The sequence below is a fragment of the Coregonus clupeaformis genome, chromosome 16, assembly GCF_020615455.1.
Source record: "Coregonus clupeaformis isolate EN_2021a chromosome 16, ASM2061545v1, whole genome shotgun sequence".
In the NCBI taxonomy this organism is placed as follows: domain Eukaryota; kingdom Metazoa; phylum Chordata; class Actinopteri; order Salmoniformes; family Salmonidae; genus Coregonus; species Coregonus clupeaformis.
In genome coordinates this window covers 49,450,114-49,472,433 of record NC_059207.1, presented here as the reverse complement: position 1 = coordinate 49,472,433, position 22,320 = coordinate 49,450,114, and the positions used below count along the sequence as shown (strand labels likewise).

The following is a 22,320-nucleotide window of genomic DNA, read 5'->3' as shown; positions in this document are numbered from 1 at the left end:
CATTTTGAACGAAGAGCCTTTTGGGAGCCAAATGAGCCGGCTCTTTTACGTGAACGGAGCCAAATAGCCGGCTCACCGAAAAGACTCAGAATGCCCAATGTTCAACTGCGTAAAAACTCCCAGCTCTTGGGGCGTCACCGCTGGTCTGCTCTTTTCCCCTCCCACCGCGATGTGCCATTGGCTAACACTGGTTTGTCATAATACACTGTGGCATGCGAGGTGTTAGAAAAGTCCGAGCAGTACCCCGCGTTCTTCTGTTTACACCGTAAAAAGTGAATAGAAGATGCAGTTCTCCGGTGTGTCAGCGCAAGGTTCGTTCCAGCCGGTGAGAGTGACTGTTCCGTGGTCCATGATAATTATGCAGGAACCTGTTACTGGCAGCACCTTGTGAAGGCTTGCAAGAAGAGGGTGAAAACGGGAGAATTTCTCCCGGTTCAGTTTATCCACTGGAAAGTGAAGCAGCAACTACAGTATGGTTGCGCTGACAAAGGGACGCTACCTCTCATTGGGCTTCGTGTTTCTTGTTTATTGCACAACTTGCACGAAATCTAAAGGTAAGATTCCAAACAAGACATATTTCAGATATATCCACATAATTTGGGTATTTGTCCATCACTGTGTGATTGTGTGTATTTACTTACATTTTTACATTTTAGTCTCTTATCCAGAGCGACTTACAGTTAGTGAGTGAATACATTTTCATACTGGCCCCCCGTGGGAAACGAACCCACAACCCTGGCGTTGCAACCGCCATGCTCTACCAACTGAGCTACAATGTCTCCAACATTGGGTCCAGTAACTTGACAGATGCAGGTTTCTCAGTTGCGCACTTACCCATCAGTTTGACGTTGCCTGTGTTTTGCCTAGTGTCTCTGAATGACTACTTGAGTATGTTGTACACTGTTTGCTAAAAATTTGAGCACCATTTGATCATCAACATGTCTTCTCTGTTGTCATCACTTCACTAGAAGGACATAGCCTACGGTTCTGTCCATGTTGCATTGCGTGGTCATGTCGGCATGTGCTGCTTCTTAATACAGGCTACTTCCTTCCCTCCTTACTAACGCCTTCTGTCTTATATTGAACTGGTTGAATAGCCTTTGCTTTACAGCAATATGTGTGGTGTGAGATTCAACAGGCGCAATAATGGTGCCATCATAATCATCATCTACTATACATTTAGCGAGCGAAATTATTTTACACACAATGGCTAAGTAGGCTATGAATAAAATGAAGTTCAAAGGCAAATATAGAAAGCTAGATCAAATTATAAAGATGTTGAAGAAAGGAAAGTGATACACCATCAAGCAATCAAAAATTAATTTTGTGGTACCCTATGTCTGTTAACTTACTTATTGAGTCACAGTATGCCTATCAATTTGTTGCAAGAATGTTACCTTAAAGCAACTTTAACCATGGCAATAACACATTTACTGACAGAACACACTTTCCAATAGACATTATTCTAACAATGAACGACCATGTCTGATTTGCCCGGGGTTATAGCCCTACCTTGTATGTATGCATGTATGTATGTATCTATGTATGTATGTATGTATGTATGTATGTATGTATGTATGTATGCATGTATGTAATCATTAGTCCAAAGAAGGTAGGTCCCTCAACCATTTAAGAAACGTTTTGCTACAGAATTGGCTTAATGAGTACACCCTTATGGTCCATCCCAAATCGCACCCTAGTGCACTACTTTTGAACAGAGCCCTAAGGGAATAGGGTGCCATTTGGGATTTAGCCCTACTGTATCCATAGTACTTCAAGGGTATGACAGATAATGCCCCCCAACAGTTAGGTGCGGTGTGCTACTGCTGATTTTGTTAAGATGTGCTTCAGGTGTTGTGCACTGACTGTAGTGCTGCATTGGCTTGTCAGCTATCGCTTACTGAAAATATTAAATGTCTTTATGCCTTGTGTAATGTAGGCATAAACTGTGCTTTTATTCGCATTCCTGGTGGGAAAGCTATTTCCAGTAAAACTTGGATGTGGATGAGATGCATTTTGTTTCAAACCAGAGGCAAAACTGACTGTGTCCCCCAATGGTATTCTCTTTATAGTGCACTAAGATGGCACCCTAATCACTTTATAGTGCACTACATTTGACCAGGGCCCATAAAGGGAATAGGGTGACATTTGTGACAATGCCTATGTATTCTCTTGGTAGAGGCCTATTGCAGTAGCCTAATAGCTCTGAAGAGAGAACTCCCTTCCTTTCCCTTCCTTGCGTGTGACACATTACTCTCAAAGGAGGTCAAAACAAGTGTTGCATGCACCTTTCCTCACATGGTTGATTCTATTAACTAAAAGGCACCAACACAGTAGCCTTTCAGGCACTGGGACCTAACCCAGGTGCCCGCTACCACGCAACAGATTTAAGCTCTTAAAGGGATACTTCGGGATTTTGGCAATCAAAGCCCTTTATCTACTTCCCCAGTCAGATGAACTCATGGATACGATTTGTATGTCTCTGCATGCAGTATGAAGGAGGTTAGAGGTAGTTTTGCTGATATTTTGCGCGCCAATGCTAACATGCTAGCTGTTACCATAGACTTCCAGCCATTGTGGTAAAGCTAGTTAGCAAATGCACTAACGCTAGTTAGCAACTTCCTTCAAACTGCACACAGACATAAAAAGGGTATCCACAAGTTAATCTGACTCTTGGGAAGAGCTTCATTGTCAAAATCCTGAAGTATCCCTTTAAGCATGAATGGAGATGTGGAAATCCCTATTTGCAGCGAATGAGAATCACACAAGGGGTCATGAACGGAGGTTCCTCCTGTGCAACACTACTTGAAGCAAGCACAGTGCAGGAGGCCCTGGGGAAACTTAAAAAAAAAAAATTCAATTGTATCCACCCAGTCTGTGATTGACAGTTCCAATGTTGCCTCATCACATGCAAGGATATGATAGTGTTCTGTTCTCCCTCTTTTAGGGATGAAGTAGCCTACAGGCCAATATGATTTCATATGCGAATGACATATACTGTAGCCATATTATCCTATATACCAGGCTAATTGCATGTGGATTACAGCATTTTATGATGTTTTTTTATTTTTGTAAACATTTGTATTCAGTGTTTGCGACTCAGTTAACACGGGCTACTGAAAAATATGACTTTTCTATTGATCAGTTATCATGCCTGATCAGTATGGAGCATGGTATTTAGATATGAAAAACTCAACCACAGTGTGTTGTTTGGGTGAAGATTGTGAAAACGATGTGTTCAATAGATAATCATGGTCATGAATATGATTATGATGCATTTCTGATAAGCTAAATATCTGGTTGATGTTGCTTTCCATAATGAGGATTTGATGAGGATTGATTGGTAACTGTCAGAGAATGATGCAGATTTGACATCATAACGAGTGGATGTTGGCTGGAGATGCCGACCATAAGTAAATGTTATCGAAGGAAGATTTAATTCTCAGTGGTGTATTATTAGGGCGTGTCCCAAATGACACCCATTTCCCTACATAGTGCACTACTTTTGACCAGAGCCCTATGGCGCAGGTCAAACGTAGTGCACTATAGGGAATAGGGTGTCATTTAGGATGTGGCCTTAGGGCTTTATTTTCGGCTTGCGTTAAGCCAGCGCAATTGTCAAATGCACGCTCGTTTGCGATTTCGACCTGTTAAAGCTGGCACTGTTCTATTTTCAAACCCTAGTGCCAGGATTGGTAATTTACTTGTCTTAAATGAGCACACTTGCGCTGAGGTGGGAGGGGTGGCAATATCTGTGGTGTCCTTAAAAACGTGCGCGGAAGTGCCAATTTCAGTATGCGAAAGCACATCCTATCCAGCCGTGATGCACAGTGCCCATATGCACATGGAACAAGAAAAATGTGCTTTTTGTACCCGTAAACCTCGTATTTAGAAACATAAAAGAAGCCCTTATAGTATGCTACCCTTACCCTACGAGAACGAAAGCTGGTTCAACAGCAATGCGTCTGGTGTCATTCTTATCCTGGCCAAGCATTAGCCAAGGAGCCTATCCAAATAAGGTTTCTAAACAGTCTACTCGTGAGGCTTTTGCCGACATGCTTTGTATTACTCACACTTCACATAGGCCTACCTGCAGTGCATACTCCATTCGGCTGGTATCCACCCCCATTTCCAAAGAGCGCCTCTTGTCCGTTACCAAAGACGCTCTCCTCCAAACATAGGCTATTCAAAATAGGGCTGGGCGATATGGCCAAAATATCTCATCACAATATTTTTTTACATTTTTGACAGTATGACGGTATTTTGTGGTCTTTAATAATACAAGTTCTAAATATGCTTTATGAGTAGTTCATGACCCTAGGGTGGCAACACATTAATTATGTGATCTGATTGTAAAAATATTTTCCACACTGTGCCACGTAGGGCTGCATGATATGGGCAAAAACATCTAGGCCTAGTTTATTGGTGTACTGTTGGAATCATGGAAATATAATAATTGTTGGAATATATTGTTGTTTGACATGACAAATTAATCAGTCAGGGAGGAATTATTGTGACAGGGTAGGAATACGAAGTGTTGGTCAGAGTTTCCTAGGGGACCCTATACAATGTTACATTCCTCTTCTTCTTGTAGCTAGCTAACATATTCATGCTTCGCCTATTCCTCTTTGATTCAGAAGATACTGTTGCACAAACAACATGCTGATCTAGGTCTACACCAGCACTGATATCAGGCTGTATTAGCTAGCAAGGTTTGCTCTGACTTATTACATTTAACTAGCGATTAGCATTAGCGGCTAACACGATATATTTTCAGCCACAACTTGTTAAGAAAATACAAACTAAACAAATAGTGTAATTATAGAACGCGTTGAAAGCAGCGTAGTTATCACCAACATCTTGATGCGTCAGTCATAGTTTCTAAACCCAGAGGGCCAACATCCCAAGATGTCCTGGAACGCTTGCGAAACAAACCAAGCAGACTAGGCCGGCGTTTGGGATTTGAGTAGTCAGAGAGAAGTGATTTTTTTTTTTCTTAGTAGTTAATTTTCTCGAAATCTAAAGGCACAACCTAGATTCGAGCCAATGTCTTAAGTAGTTGAACATGTTATTTCTCCAATCGCGTGAAAGTGACAAACTGACGCATTACATTATTATTATTATTATTATTTTGGTAAAAAATAACTATGTCGAAGGAGTGCCTTTGATGGCCTGCATATGCGCAGTTCGGTGAGAGACGACCGTTAGTCCCGATGACGTGTTTCTGCGTATGAGTTTAGCTAGCCGACGTCGCCATGACATCGCCTACAAGCGTGATCGGTGATTTCTATTGGGAGAAGCAGTTTCAGCTGTACTGTCTTTGGTGAAGTGCTCGTGACTCCGTGGTCGAGCAGCACCAACAACTGCTCTCCTTGCGTGACAGGGCAGGGCTTGTTGTGGGAAGCGGCATGCAGGCAATGATGTGTGTGTATATACAAATCATTGCATGCAGGAGAGGGAGATAGACGACTTGCAAGTAGTAAATGTAGTAAACTATACACACAGACATTAAATGCGCAGGAGTTGCGTATCTCATTTAACAAACCAAACATTTAAATACTGTTATAGAAGGTAAAGTACAGTGGTGCAAAAAATACCCAAATGTCATACTTGAGTAAAATTAAAGACATTTAATAGAAAATGACTCAAGTGAAAGTCACCCAGTAAAATACTACTTGAGTAAAAGTCTAAAAGTATTTGGTTTTAAATATACTTAAGAATCAAAAGAAAATGTAATTGCTAAAATATACTTAAGCATCAAAAGTAAAAGTATAAATCGTTTCACATTCCTTATATTAAGCAAACCAGACGCACAACACTTAGACAATAATTTACGAACTAAGTATGTGTGTTTTATTGAGTCTGCCAGATCAGAGGCAGTAGTCATGACCAGGGATAGTCTCTTGATAAGTGCATGAATTGGACCTGTCCTGCAAGCATTCGAAATGTATCGAGTACTTTTTGGTGTCAGGTAAAATGTATGGAGTAAAAAGCAAATTATTTTCTTTAGGAATGTAATGGAGTAAAAGTAGTCAAAAATATAAATAGTAAAGTACAGATACCCAAAAAACTACTTAAGTAGTACTTTAAAGTATATTTACTTAAGTACTTTACACCACTGGTATAGTAAAAACTCAAACTGGTCCGTGTTTCAATACCGGTATATTTAAGCAATAAGGCACAAGGGGGTGTGGTATATGGCCAATATACCACAGCTAAGGGCTGTTCTTACGCACGACGCAACGCGGAGTGCCTGGATACAGCCCTTAGCCGTGGTATATTGGCCATATACCACAAACCCCTGAGGTGCCTTATTGCTATTATAAACTGATTACCAATGTAATTAGAGCAGTACAAATACATGTTTTGTCATACCCGTGGTATACGGTCTGACGTACCATGGCTGTCAGCCAATCAGCATTCAGGGCTCGAACCACCTAGTTTATAAAGTTAAATACAGTATACCGCCCAGCCCTAATTCTAAATGTTCAGTCCTATAACGCCATATCAACAGTAGGCCAAGGCTATATCTTTCTTATTGAGATCAGGCCTTACACATACAATACAATTTATGGGAGCCTTGCTAGTATTTTTTATTTGAGGAGAAGTGCAATGTGTAAAGGCCTATACTCGTTGAAGCTAATTACAACCATGTTGACTGTCAACACTCCAAACATATTTTTGTTACTGTTGCTTTCACTCTTTACTGTAGCCTATGCTATTTAATAAACTGTAGTATCAATCCACAATGGACTAGGAATGGACAACGGAATTGGAGTTGATGACAACGCAAAGACCGTCAATAACAGTATGAAAATGTATGCACTCACTAACTGTAAGTCGCTCTGGATAAGAGCGTCTGCTAAAATGACTAAAATTGTAAAAAATGTAACCTACAGAACTTGAGACAAAGGCATGCATTATTAAGCCATGGAACACCTTGATTGGCCAGTGAGTGGCCAAGCCCTTGTCACACCTACAACTTGTTTTATTAATCAAAACTCAGCTCTTGCGCACTACTGCCAGCTATTGCGCTCATAATAACAGCTGTGAAAATAGCAAAACATTTTCTGACACACCCCATGACCTATAGCGCTACCGCCAGCACTTAAATTTGCAATTGCCTTAGGTTTGTTAAAGATGCACTATGCAGAAATCGCTCTGCCATTTCCTGGTTGCTAAAATTCTAATAGTTCGCCTAATTTCAGTTGATGAAACTTAAGAACGGGAAGCATAGAAGTAGCGCACATAGAACATATCTACCGCTTATTAGACTTGCTTTCAATGAGAATGACTGATCTATAACACACATTTCTATGTGGAAAAAGTTACATATTGCAGCTTTAAAATTGAGCTCTTAGTCTCTACCCATGGATAAATGAAGGATGGGCAAATTAGCTAAGCAATAAGTTCTGCATACATTTTTATTGACTTAGTGTGCTACAAAGCACAGTTGTGTTTCCCATTCATTGATGGAATATACATACCCTTTGTATAAATTCTTAATTCACGTCATGCATTTATAATAGATTTTTAATGCACCTGAAACATGATTTATTTATTTAACCCTTAGAAGTGAGTACTATTTAGTTGTTATTATACAGTTAGTGCAATGAAGACTGGATAAGGAAACTGTCTAATTCATCACAATCTTTGCATTATTCAGTCCATCCCTTGGCTCCCCGAGTCAGTAGTCAGTGCAGAATCAACTGGCCCTACAGCGACATGTGAATGCATTTCTTTTATCTTTTATCTGAGTCCTCATCCAGAGGTGCTGTTCTCTCAAACGCACAGATAGCTGTCAGCTCTACAGCCAGATCACCCACTGGATGCTCAGTCAGGCAGACTACAGTACATTCATGATCAAACCTTGTCTCTGTCCCAAATGGCACCCTATTCCCTTTATAGTGGACTACTTTTGACCAGAGCCCTGTGTAGTAGTGCACTATAAAGGAATAGGGTGCAATTTGGGATGCACACCTTAAAACCATCACCCCACCCCCTTCTTTTTCTATCCCTCCTGGAGACGTTTGACATGGAGACTCGTCAAATAGCTTCATACATCAGTTCACCCGTGAACCAGGCTGCTGATGGTGCTTCTCTCTGTTAGCTGTCCTTAATATGATTGACACAGTTGGAACAACAACTGACACACAATAAAAAAGAATAAAAATACACATTGGTCTGAAATTTCCATATACATTTATTTTGGTGCAGAATCTTTACATTTCTATTCTGCAGGGTAGCAGGGCATTGATGAAATGAGACTAAGGTCAAATCGGTTGTTTTCACTCATAGCGAGAGTAGGGGGCTTTGATATTTCCAATTGCTGTTCTGTTCTAGAATGAGTCATCAGAGTCTGTCTGCATGGGGTGTCAAAGTGTGCAGTTCAGTGCCCAGATTTACATTTAAATGAAACCAAATGGTTGTACATTCAGAAGTGATATACAGTGATGGTGGCGGTATTAAAAGCACAGCCCCCTTGCGCTGTTAGAACAGCTAGTAGCTACTGCCTGAGATTGCTGTCGTTTTAGGCACTTTGCAGGTATTTTATGACTCGTCTTTCAGGATTATTAAATACAATACATGCATCCATTTCAGTTGTTGATTTCTTTCTTTGTATGAGCATACAGTACAGCCCATATACGTGGGCGCACTACTCTCTTCCCTGTGCTTTTCTCTTTGTGACAATGTGCATCATTATCCAGCTCTAATAGATCTGTTTGGCTTGGAGAGAAAGTGTTTAAAGTGGATAACTAGCTTCAAATTACACCCCAGATGGTGTTACTGTGAGTGAGCGCTTTCTCTCACTCTCTCCGACAACTTGGACATTTAGGAAAAATCAATATAGGCATTGCCTGAAAGGAAGAAAAAAACAGCATTATTTTGAATTTGAATAGCCAATGACATTGTCATGATGGGCTTATCTTCAGTATATACACATCGAGAGCTTGGAACTATAAGGTTGTATCTGCAGAAATATGATAATTGGCTTTAAAGTTCCGAACCCTCATTGGTTTTAATGGTGTCAGCAAATTTGATCTTGTATTATTTTTAACTTAACTACATGAATTTGGGGTATTTAGAGTACTATATTGGTAGAGAACATTGAACAGAACAAGTCAATAACTCAAGTTTGACAGAGAACCTTATAGTCCCAAGCTCTCAAAATTATACACTAATTGCCTACTGCACCCACCTACTATGTACTGGAGAGCTGCTTGAATAAGTGCATACAAAACCTTTCCTCGATGCTGTAATTCTGAACAACAGAAGAGTGCTTAAATTCAAGAGACGGTTTGAAAGTATGTTAACAGTTAAGTGTTAACAGACAGTGAAAATATGGAGAGGAGAGCGGAGCATCATAGGGGAGAACGGACACTTGATGACTGGGCGGGGGAATATTATTTTCTGGACTGGGCGGGGGAATATTATTTTCTGGACTGGGCGGGGGAGTATTATTTTCTGGGCTGGTCGGGGGAATATTATTTTCTGGGAGCTTGAGAAATGTGGCCACTCTAGGGACTAATTAACGCAAGGTCTGAAGTGCTTGCAGCTTGTAACCTTGTGCTTGTATGACTCCTTTATGTCATGAAGTTCAGAGACAGAACCAACACTGTAACGTCTCTGTGGAAGAGATCATGGTCTTTGTTCATGTCTCTACTGAATCTGTCCACACCCTAGTTGTCTAGCCCCCAGTTAGCTTCTCTGTGTAGTGAGAAATAGTCACTGGTAAGTTGTCACTTGTCAGTAAGGAAAAAAACTCCACAGAATCACAATAAAGTTGCATACATGTGTTCCCTTCGTCACATGCATATTTTCTCTTTCCAAGCGTGAAATAATCCGACTTTGTACTAAAGAGCAATTACTTCCAAGCAGCCATGCTTAACACAGGGCAGGCACCCTAGTTCATTTGCAAATCTTCCTTGGTTAATACCATTGCCTAATTTGTCAATGACTTAGAGTGAAATTATGTAATTAGGATTTAAAATGAGGCATATAATTAAAATTGTAACTCCACAGGTAACTGATTTAGATTATCGTTTTGTAAATATACTGTATACTGAACAGAAATATAAACACAACATGTAAAGTGTTGGTCCCATGTTTCATGAGCTGAAATAAAAGATCCCAGAAATGTTCCATACGCACAAAAAGCTTATTTCTCTCTAATTTTGTGTAACAATTAGTTTACATCCCTGCACCTTGTGCTGAGGACAATAAAAGGACACTCTAAAATGTGCAGTTTCGTCACACAACACAATGCCACAGATGTCTAAAGTTTTGAAGGACCGTGCAATTGGCATGCTGACTGCACGAATGTCCACCAGAGCTGTTGCCAGAGAATTAAATGTTCATTTCTTTACCATAAGCCACCTCCAACTTCGTTTGGCAGTACGTCCAACCGGCCTCACAACCGCAGATCACGCCAGCCCAGGACCTCCACATCAAGCTTTTTTACCTGTGGGATGGTCTGAGACCAGCCACCCGGACAGCTGATTAAACTGTGGGTTTGCACAACCGAAGAATTTCTGCACAAACTGTCAGAAACCGTCTCAGGGAAGCTCATCTGCATGCTCATCGTCCTCACCACGGTCTTGACTTGACTGCAGTTCAGCGTGGTAACCGACTTCAGTGGGCAAATGCTCACCTTCGATGGCCACTGGAGAAGTGTGCTCTTTTTTTAAGGTATCTGTGACCAACAGATGCATATCTGTATTCCCAGTCATGTGAAATCCACAGATTAGGGCCTAATTAATTTATTTCAATTGACTGATTTCCTTATATGAACTGTAACTCAGTAAAATCTTTGAAATTGTTGCATGTTGCATTTATATTTTTGTTCAGTGTAGTTTTTAGAGTTAAATGAGTCTTGAGTATGCCAACCAGATCTGCAAAAATAAACAGTACTGGTCAGTTTTTAACAAGAAATCGTACAATTAGGTTTGTCATGAGCCCTCTCACTCCACCGGGTTACCACCTTAATTGGTTTCCACTATCTTCCACTCTGCTCACCTCCCTCTCTCTACTCAGCCTAACTAGCTCCACCTGTCCCTGCTCTGCTCGGCTCTAATTACTCTGCCAGCTGCGCTGCATTACCCACTAACCTCTCCCAGTATTTAAGGCCCTGTCTTTCAGCTCTCCGGTGTCAGATCGTCTGCAAAGCTCACTCCCGGAACCTGTTTGCTCGCGCTTCTGGCTCACCCTGGTTTTGTGACCCCGGACCTGCCTGTTTATTGGATACTCTTCTGCCTTAGGAGATCCAGACCTGCTTCTGCCATTACGACTCCTGACTACTCTTCAATCCCGGTAACTCTGACCAGCCTTCTGCCTTGCTACTACGTATTTTGGATTCCCTTGAACTGTACTGCTGCCTGGTTTCATTCCGCCCTGTTGTGTCTGTGTCTCCCCCCAGGACTTCTGGACCACCCACCACCGGCTTCATGGACGCATCGCTGCCACTGGGGGGGCACAGACCCAGCGCATTGGACGGGATCCCTGTTACCCCTGGAGCCTTCATTCACTCCCTACTTCCCTTTTCCCTTAAGTTTAATAAACTTTCTGGTGTGACGCAATTGTGGTCCTCTGGTCGTCTGTCTGAATCGTGACAGTACGATCTGACCATTATGGACTCAGCGCACACTTTCCCCGACATGGAAACCGATGAGCATGAGCAGCAGTTCCAGCAGCAGCAACAACAACTCGCCATGCTCATTCAACTCCTCACCAACCTTACCCCAGCCAGTCTGCCCACCAGCCCAGCCCCGAGTTACCTGCCCCGGTCATTGCAGCCGCTGCTCCGAACCCAAGATTGGAAACCCCGAGCGGTTCAACGGCGATTCAACCCAGGTCCGGCCATTCCTGACTAGCTGCCGACTTCAGTTCTCCTTGCAGCCAAGGACCTTCGCCACGGAGGGGCTAAAGTTGGGTATGCCATCACTCACCTGACGGGCCGAGCTCGACTCTGGGGAACAGCAGAGTTCGAACGTCAAACCCCCGCATGTGCAACCTTCGACCTGTTTGCTGAGGAGATGCTGAAGGTGTTTGACCTGGATTCACCCACCGCAGAGGCGTCTCGTGAACTGTTCAGTATTCGACAAGGCAGACGTACAGTCGCAGACCATTCCATCGACTTCCGAACCCTGGCTAGACGAAGTTCTTGGAACACACCACCGTTGGTGGACGCGTTCTTCCATAGTTTGGCTGACTATATCAAGGGCGAGTTGGTCTCCCATGAACTGCCTTCCACTCTTGATGAAGCCATCGCACTGACTGTCAGGATCGACAGAAGGATACAGACCCGTCGTCGTGAGAGGGGGCGCCAAGGTCCACCTACTACCGGCATTCGGAGAGATCCGACTGGGCTCCTGTCATCTACTGCCACTCACCCAGGTCAGCTTGATCAGTCTGAGCCTATGGAGATTGGGCGAGCCTCCCTCACTCCTGCAGAGCGCCAGCGCCGCTTCACCTCAAACCTCTGCCTCTATTGTGGAGGTGATGGACATCGTGTGGTAACCTGCCCTTTAAAGGGCCGAAGCTCACCGGGCGTAGGGGGAGTCCGGTCGAGTTCAATGACCATCCAGTCCTCCGACCGCAAACCCCTGCTGCAAGTTCACCTCCGCCTCTCTGACTCAACTCACACCCTGGCTGCTCTGGTGGATTCTGGCGCCGAAGCCAACATAATGGACGTCAAGCTGGCACGCCAACTGGGACTGGAGAACCTCCGTTTGACACCTCCTATTCCTGCCCGGGCACTGGACGGACACTTACTCGGATCGGTCACTCATGTCACGGCCCCGGTCTCGATGGGTCTGTCCGGAAACCATCAAGAAACTATCCAGTTTCACCTGCTCCCCTCTCCAGGCCAACCCCTCATCCTGGGTTACCCATGGCTCCGCCCGGCACAACCCTCAGCTCGACTGGGTGACCGGGGTGATCAGGGAGTGGGGAGAGGACTGCCACCGAACCTGCCTGCTTGCTGCCGCACTACCCCCTCGGCCAGTACCTACTAACTCCGCTCCGGACCTCTCCAATGTCCCAGAATGCTACCATGGTCTCAGAGAGGTGTTTAACAAAGCAAGAGCCACATCTCTGCCCCCTCACCGACCGTACGACTGTGCCATCGACCTCCTCCCTGGAACAGCTCCTCCAAGGGGTCGTCTTTATTCGTTGTCTGCTCCTGAAAGAAAGTCCATGGAGGACTACATCAATGGCTCTCTGTCCGCAGGGATTAATCCGTTCATCTTCATCTCCTGCTGGTGCTGGCTTCTTCTTTGTGGGGAAGAAGGACGGATCTCTTCGCCCCTGCATCGACTACAGGGGACTCAACGACATCACAGTGAAAAACCGTTACCCTCTGCCTCTGCTCACCTCTGCTTTTGAGTTGCTCCAGGGAGCCACTGTTTTTACCAAGTTGGATCTCAGAAACGCTTACCACCTAGTGCGGATCCGGGAGGGAGATGAATGGAAAACCGCATTCAATACACCAACAGGCCACTACGAGTATCTGGTTATGCCTTTTGGCCTCACCAATGCTCCTGCTGTGTTCCAGGCTCTAGTGAATGATGTACTGCGGGACATGTTAAACAAGTTTGTCTTCGTTTACCTGGATGACATCTTAATTTACTCCAGAAACCTGTCTGAACACACCCGCCATGTCCAGCAAGTCCTTCATCGTCTTCTGGAGAATTCCCTCTACGCCAAGGCAGAGAAATGTGAGTTTCACGTCAAGACAGTGGCCTTCCTGGGGTACATAGTGGCAGAAGGAAGTATCCAAATGGATCCTGCCAAAGTATCAGCAGTCACTTCGTGGCCAGTTCCGGAGAACAGAAAGAAGCTGCAACAGTTTCTGGGGTTTGCTAACTTCTATAGGAAGTTTATCCGGAACTACAGTACCGTTGCTGCCCCTCTCACTGCTCTAACCAGCACCAAGCAACCCTTCACCTGGACCCCAGCAGCCGACAAAGCCTTCAGTACCCTCAAGGTGAGGTTCACCTCCGCTCCCATCCTCCAGATGCCTGATGTGGACCGGCAATTCATTGTGGAGGTGGACGCCTCGGATGTGGGAGTTGGTGCTGTGATTTCTCAGTGGGCTGCGGAGGATAGGAAGCTCCATCCCTGTGCCTTTTTCTCACGTCGGTTGTCCCCCTCTGAGTGCAATTACGACATAGGGAACCGGGAGCTGCTGGCTGTGAAGCTTGCCTTGGAGGAGTGGCGTCACTGGCTGGAGGGGTCCACCATTCCATTTCTCGTTTGGACCGATCATAAGAACTTGGAGTACATCCGCACGGCCAAACGGTTGAACTCCAGGCAGTCCCGCTGGGCCTGTTCTTCACCAGGTTTAATTTCACTCTGTCATACCGGCCTGGATCACGCAACACCAAGCCAGACGCCCTCTCCCGTCAATTCCAGAAGGATGACACCCCCTCCAAGGACCCTGTGTCGATTCTGCCAAGTCCCTGCATCGTTGCAGCTCTGACCTGGGCTGTTGAGGAACAGGTGCTGGAGGCTCTCCGTAACCAGCCAGGTCCCAGCACTTGCCCAGCTGACCGCCTTTTTGTCCCCGAAGACCTGAGGTCCCAGGTCATTCAGTGGGGACATGACTCCCGCCTAGCTTGTCACCCTGGCTCCACCCGCACTTACAACCTGCTCGCCCAGAGGTTCTGGTGGCCCTCTCTGAGGAAGGATGTACGGGAATTCGTCCAAGCCTGCCCCATCTGCAACCAACACAAGTCGTCCTGCCAGCCCCCAGCCGGATTGCTGCAGCCCCTGCCTGTGCCCAGACGTCCCTGGTCTCACATCGCCCTTGACTTTGTCACGGGGCTGCCCCCCTTCAAGTGGCATGACCGTCATTCTCACCATCGTTGACCGTTTCAGCAAGATGGCACACTTCATTCCCCTCCCCAAGCTCCCAACCGCCAAGGAGACCGCCCAGGTGGTCCTGGAACACGTCTTCCGGATCCACGGACTGCCAAGGGATGTTGTTTCTGACCGTGGTCCACAATTCTCCTCCGCTTTTTGGAAGGAGTTCTGTCACCTGCTGGGAGCCACAGTCAGTCTGACTTCCGGATTCCATCCCCAATCCAATGGGCAGTCAGAGCGGGCTAATCAGGAGCTCGAGAAGGCACTGCGATGCATGACTTCACGCAACCCCCACTCCTGGTCGCAGCAATTGACATGGGTGGAGTACGCACACAATTCTCTGACCTGCTCTGCCATCGGTATGTCCCCTTTCCAATGTGTTTATGGATACCAGCCTCCTCTATTTGCCAGCCAGGAGGAGGAGGTTACTTGCCCATCTGCACTTGCTTTTGCCCGTCGATGTCGCCGCACCTGGTCACAAGCCCGAGCCACACTCCTCAGGTCCGTTGCCAGCTACACTACCGGGGCCAACCGTCGGAGAATTCCTGCTCCCACCTACCATGTTGGTCAAAGGGTGTGGTTGTCATCGAAGAACCTGCCACTCAGGGTGGAGTCGCAGAAGCTGGCACCTCGGTTCATTGGCCCATTCCCTATCATAAGAGTGATTAGCCCAACTGCTGTCCGGCTCCAACTGCCTAATTCCCTGAGGGTGCACCCACTTTCCATGTGTCTAAGATTAAGCCCATCCATGAGAGTCCGCTGGTCCCTGCTGCGCCTGGTCCTCCTCCTCCACGGCTCGTCGATGGTGGTCTGGTTTACACCGTCCGCCGCCTGCTTCGGTCCAGACGGAGGGGTAGGGGTCTCCAGTACCTCATTGACTGGGAGGGCTATGGACCTGAGGAAAGGACCTGGGTGCCAGCTAGTCGGATTGTGGATAGGACTCTCATCACCGCTTTCCACCAACGGCATCCTGATCAACCTGCAATCCGTAGGGGCCGCCCCAGAGGGGTCCCTAACCGTCCGGCCCGCTCGGATTCCTGTCCTGTGCCTGATCCTGTCTCGGGACCTGTCCCATCTCCCGACCACGGCCCTCCGGCCTCCTCCGAGGATGAGGACGTTCACTCGGACCGTTCGGAGGAGTTCTAGCCCTCCTCCGGCTCCCCTCCTCCCGCCCGGCGTGGTGTTGCTCTTGGGACTTCTGGGGCCGTCCCTTGGGGGGGGGGTTCTGTCATGAGCCCTCTCACTCCACCGGGTTACCACCTTAATTGGTTTCCACTATCTTCCACTCTGCTCACCTCCCTCTCTCTACTCAGCCTAACTAGCTCCACCTGTCCCTGCTCTGCTCGGCTCTAATTACTCTGCCAGCTGCGCTGCATTACCCACTAACCTCTCCCAGTATTTAAGGCCCTGTCTTTCAGCTCTCCGGTGTCAGATCGTCTGCAAAGCTCACTCCCGGAACCTGTTTGCTCGCGCTTCTGGCTCACCCTGGTTTTGTGACCCCGGACCTGCCTGTTTATTGGATACTCTTCTGCCTTAGGAGATCCAGACCTGCTTCTGCCATTACGACTCCTGACTACTCTTCAATCCCGGTAACTCTGACCAGCCTTCTGCCTTGCTACTACGTATTTTGGATTCCCTTGAACTGTACTGCTGCCTGGTTTCATTCCGCCCTGTTGTGTCTGTGTCTCCCCCCAGGACTTCTGGACCACCCACCACCGGCTTCATGGACGCATCGCTGCCACTGGGGGGGCACAGACCCAGCGCATTGGACGGGATCCCTGTTACCCCTGGAGCCTTCATTCACTCCCTACTTCCCTTTTCCCTTAAGTTTAATAAACTTTCTGGTGTGACGCAATTGTGGTCCTCTGGTCGTCTGTCTGAATCGTGACAAGGTTAACTGTTAGCCACATTACTTTGGAATAGTTTGCTCATAAGAATTGTTTGAATAGTTTGCTAATACAAAACTTTGTTTGAATAAGAATCTTTTCTAATAGTTTGCTAATGCAAATCTTTGTTTGCTAATAATTGTCTTTGGATTCACCCTGGAAGCAGATGGCACTGTATGAGTGTCATGCGGGTTGTTTAGTGTTGGGTGGTTTATGGTTTACCTGTTATAATTTTATCAGAATTGGCACGGCTATGTTTTCCTTACACATTTTGTAGAAATAATTTTGTTTGTTTTGTGATAGTGCGAGTGTCTAACACACTGATTTGACCATGTTGTCCAAATACGGAGGTGCCTAGTTGTTTTAGACAGGCTAAGCTAACTTTTCCATATCAGTATTTACAGATGGTGTGCACCAGATGCGCTTTTTACAAGGTTGGTTTACGATAGCATCCTCTTTAGCAAAACGCCAAGCAACCATAACACCTACTGGACACACACACACACACTTCTGTAAGAAAGTTTACAGCGTTATGAAAAACCTTTGTCAGCAACAGCTATGTGTAATTAGCATGAACATAATGTTGGGTTTCTTTGTCCCTCAGAACATAATGTTGGGTTTCTTTGTCCCTCAGAACAAAGGACTACTGATTGGAGAGGTTGAAAGTGGTCCATTTATCAGAAATGATCAGAAATAGAAAATTAACCTGTCCAAAGGTTCTCTCAAGGGCTCACTTCAATCCAACATACAATGCAGTATTTATGCTGTAGCATTTACCCCATGTATTTTCGGAACAGGCCGTGGGTGGAGGGTCAGTATCAAATTCGCTATTGCACAAACACTTCTAAGGCAGATCTCTGATTGAATCCGGCCATAAGCCTCCATGTAGTTACAGGTCAAAAGAAAGCCCACATCTTTCATTCTGTCAGAGAATTCAATATTATTATCAAAATACATGTCATGTTGATGTATGGGTGCATTGATGAAATCTATATTTGACTATCTCAAACAAATGGCCTTTTGATAGTGAGGTTCCTCAGTAAAGTGTGGGCCGTCCTATGAACCTGTTAGTTCTATTCTATTGACCAGTGTAGGGGGGGGGGGGCAGTATTGAGTTGGATGACCTAAAAAGGCATTTAATAGTGTGTTTTGACAGTAATACAGCTGTGAAATCCACAGCTCTGTAGGGGGTAGGGAATATTAAATCCACTAGCTTTCAAATAAAGGACCCTAACATACTATAAGGTTAATCTATGCTAATTCACCTCTATTGTTTGCCATTCTATTCACAGTAACAGTTACAATAATAGATTTTTAATGAGCATGGTGTTAATAATTTGACATTTTTATATAGGGGGCACTGACATTTGTAGTTAAAGTGCAGAGAGCAACACCTCACCCTTCAGTGAGGATGGATGGATGGACAGTGTCACGGTGAGCTAAGAAGTGAGCTGGCCCCAATGGTGACCTATTACGTACCTAGTACACAATCCCCATCCTCAGTCAGACCACCAAAATGGGGAATGAGTAATTGAGTACTCGAACTTACGTCAAAGCTCGGTCTTTAACCAGAGGTCACATTTTTTTTCAAATACTGTAAAACTATTTGGTGGAATGTTCTTTGTGAAATTTGTCTTGAAGACAACGTTCATTTACTTTGACTCTAGTGTTCCATTTGTACATGTGCAAAAATCATGCACGTACTCGAACAGTCCAAAAATGTGAAATGCCCATCCCTAATCCAAAATGACACCCTATTACAGGGATCATCAACTAGATTCAGCTGCAGGCAGATTTTTTTTTCTTGAGCGGATGGTCGGGGGCCCAGAATATAATTACAAATAGTTTCAAGTTTTATTAGTCGTATGTAAGGGATACGCGTGGTATATATCGTCCAACATAGTGCTTACTTGCAGGTTCATGCTCGACATAAGAAAAATTAAAAGAGAAGAATACAAACATAAAGTAAATGGCTCAGTAGAGTAGAATAGAATAATACATTTGAGCATAAGTATAATACAGGAAGGAATTAATAGTCAAAGTGTATAAATTGAGCAGTATAACAAGAGTCTGGTAGCAGCAGCTGTGTGTGTGTGTGTGTGTGTGTGTGTAGCATGAATATATAAATGTGGATGTGTGTAGCATGAATATATAAATGTATGTGTGTGCATGAGTGAGTGCATGTGTGCTAAGGTGCAGAGAATCAGAGCAGGTGGTCAGTCTAGTTCAAGTGTTCAGCAGTCTAATGGCTTGTAGATAAAAACTGTCTATGAGCCTGTTGGTATCAGACTTCATGCTCCGATACCGTCTGCGGTGTGTGGGGTCCTTGATGATGCTGCGTGCCTTCCTCAGGCACCGTTTGGAGTAGATGTCCTGGATGGGTGGAAGCACGGTCCCAGTGATGTACTGGGCCGTCTTCACCACCTGCTGGTGAAGATGGTAACAAGCCCAAACAGATATAATATTTGACTAAAACATAATCATTTCAAACCTTTCTTGCGTTTATATACGATCACGTGTCTCTCTATTACGCGTGGGAATACTTTGGAACAGATTTCCTAAATTAAAATCACTTGGAGCTGATTTTCCCGCAGGGTATCCTACGAAGCAAGCTAAGTCTAATCAGGGTTTTCTAAAGCTAACAAGTTTCAGTTAGCTTCACATTCCAGCTCAGGCTTCATCCGTACTACGATGGTGGATATTGCTTGTCCGCCTGCCGCTAACACTAGCAGGCTTGTAACAGCGCATGCATGTCCCACATGGCTAGTCGAACGCCGGACTCTTCATTGAAACCATGCTGAAACATCAATCCATGGCGAGTCAGTGCCACATTTATATTTGTGCCGAAATCAAAATGAAAGAAAAGTTATCTTGCAAATTCAGCAGCCTATGTATGGTCTGAAATAGGCTTTTAGAAGAGCCGTCTTTATTTTATAACTTAGCACACTTTGGTGTGCTTATCAATGTACAACCACAAGCACCTTTTTTCCCACTCCTATCGATAAAATAATTGTGTTAAAGATGCACTATGCAGAAATCGCTCCGCCATTTCCTGGTTGCTAAAATTCAAATACTTCGCCTGATTTCAGTTTATGTGACAAAACAAGCATTCATTCTGTAGAGAATCATTGTACCATCTAAACCGCTGTGAAATATATTTTCCATAACCCAAAATATTGTATTTTCAGCTGTTTTAAACTGGTGTACCAAGCAGATCTACTGCTTGGTATACTTGCTTTCAATGCGAATTAAAGATCTATAACTCACATTTCTATGTGAATTTGGTCGGGTCGCCCAAAAAGTTACATATTGTAGCTTTTAAGTTATACAAAAGTGTTACTGTGCGTGAAGTTTAAAATGTATTATATTATTACTAAATGTGTAATGTGATATATTTTAACATGACTATGTTTTAACACACAATAAAAAAAAATATATATAATATTTTATCAGATGAAGGGGGTGAAAGACAATCTTTGCAAGAGGGAGGGAATCTGATTTAATTGGTCCTCAACTCGTGGCTAAGTCATTTCATTCAGGGTAAGTGGAGTTAGCCCTGAGTTAGCCTGCCCCAGACCAGGTTAATTCTGAAGGATCCGTTGCCATAGAAATTTACCTGGCTAAAAAGGTGAGCCACTTTCGTATGACAGGCTATCCCAAGTTGAACTCGGAGTTGACCAACGTTACCTCGCTAACTCATCAAACCTGCTTCGTAGGATACCCCTCTGGTGTCTTCCTGGTGTCTTATGTCCAACAGTGAGCCCTTTGGGCCCTGGTCAAAAGTAGTGCACTACATGGGTTATAGGGTGCTATTTCTGACTGCATGCCCAGTCCCAGTGACCACCACAAGTCAGTGGTGTGTATTCATGGATGCCAAGGGAAGCCAGGCTTCCCTAAAAAATGTCTCACTGTGTTTTTCATAATTTTCCTTCAATTTGCAAGAGGATGAATGTATCTTACCGGAGAAAGCATCAGAGCGAGTGAAACAGCGCCCCCTCTGTCTGTGTATGTGTAGGCCATCTATCTGATGCTGTCGGGTCATAAAGAGTATGACATTGTTGCCACCCGTAGCATTGAATGCAAGGGATGCCAGTGAGCATTTGGCCTCCCTTGATAAAAAAATTATAAAAGAATAGCCAATCAGCGCTGAGCTAATCTGAGTGAGCTCAACTGTGAATGGTCCTGGCGCAGCAAAACAAAGTGTCAAGGGAAGCCAGTTTGGATTTGGCTTCTCTCCTATCACAGAGAAAAACGTTCTCGACAGAAACAACTTTGTATTGTTGCATTTCGTAGCGTTGTCCTCCAGTGGCTAGCTAGCTAAAATTGTCCCTTTCCTAAATTAGCCATGGATTGAGATAGAGATTTGGACTTGTGGTTGTACTGAATTCTCTGTACTGGCTATTCTGATCCAACCATAAAATATATTGTGCCCCTGGACTTAGAGGATGGAAGTTCAATATGTAGCTAGATGTAGAAGGCTAACGTTAACTAGCTAACGTTGCCCATGAAAGGAAGTTAGGCTAATGAGCCAGCATTTTTGCCAGGTAGCCTAGGACAACAAAACATAAAAGCGTGTACTGTATGGCAGAGTCATAGACTGTTTCGTCAACATGAAAGAAAGGAGGATGGCATTGGCGTTTTAGGGTGAGTCAACATGTTTTTTCTACTTACAAACAAATCAATAGTTGTTTAGAAGTCCAGAAATGGCAGAAACATTAACTTGCTTAACCATGTTACATGCAATATGCTTTGTGGACTTCACCAGACAGAGGTTGCTCTCCAGTTTTGTGATGAAACAAAGGTGTATTTGAATTTATTCTGCCACTGTGTCTTCTTATTGTCTCGGCCTTAGGCATATATCACGGTCGGAAGGCATATGAACGAACAGGGTACAGAGCAAACAACGAAATTATCACAACACACAGGTTGTAATATGGCTTTTTTTCTGGCTTGGCATCCCCAGTGATTTTACCCACACACTGCTACTGCCACAAGTCAGTCTGATGGTATTTTCACTGTTTCTTTAGCCTCCTCATCTGAGGCCCGGGGGTCAGCTGTTCAAACATGTCCTTTGTTGATCCATCAAGCAAATTCAGTGAGAGAGAACAGAGCAGAACAGTCAGTGCTGTAGGACAAGTTGTGATAAATAGAGTGCAGAAACACAGCCAAAGCACACTATTCTGGTGGACCAAGCAGTTTCTATAATGGGTCCATGGTAGCTATTCAGACACCTTATTGGACTATTGGTTCTATTATATCCCACTGGGCAAAAACTGGATGAATCAATGTTGTTTCCACGTCATTTCAGCCAAAAATGTCAATGTGATGACTATGAATCAACGTGGAAAACTGATTGGATATGAAAATAGTAATCAACGTAAGGGACTTTCGTATTTTGTTCAACCAACTTTGACAGATAGTCAGAGCTCAACCAAATGTAAATCCAAAACTAGATGTTGAACTGACGACTGTGCCCAGGTGGGTTGAGACACGCCCAATACTGGGAGTGATCTCGGGTCCACTGTCTTAGAAACACACTTGACTGTCCAGCTATGCACACAGAAAAGCTAGC

General features: G+C 44.6%; 1 protein-coding gene across 3 annotated transcripts in view; it reads left to right on the top strand.

Moving 5' to 3' along the window:
* The first annotated feature begins 207 nt into the window (after positions 1-207).
* The window catches only part of unc5db (unc-5 netrin receptor Db), a 226,528-nt gene continuing 204,415 nt past the window's right edge, over positions 208-22,320 (top strand). For 2 of the 3 annotated variants that reach the window (XM_041901390.2, XM_041901389.2), the window contains exon 1: positions 208-554. In XM_041901390.2, coding sequence (XP_041757324.1) covers positions 473-554 — 82 coding nt within the window. In that variant the 5' untranslated portion in view covers positions 208-472. The remainder of the gene's footprint in view (positions 555-22,320) is intronic. The other variant, XM_041901391.2, reaches the window with a different exon arrangement.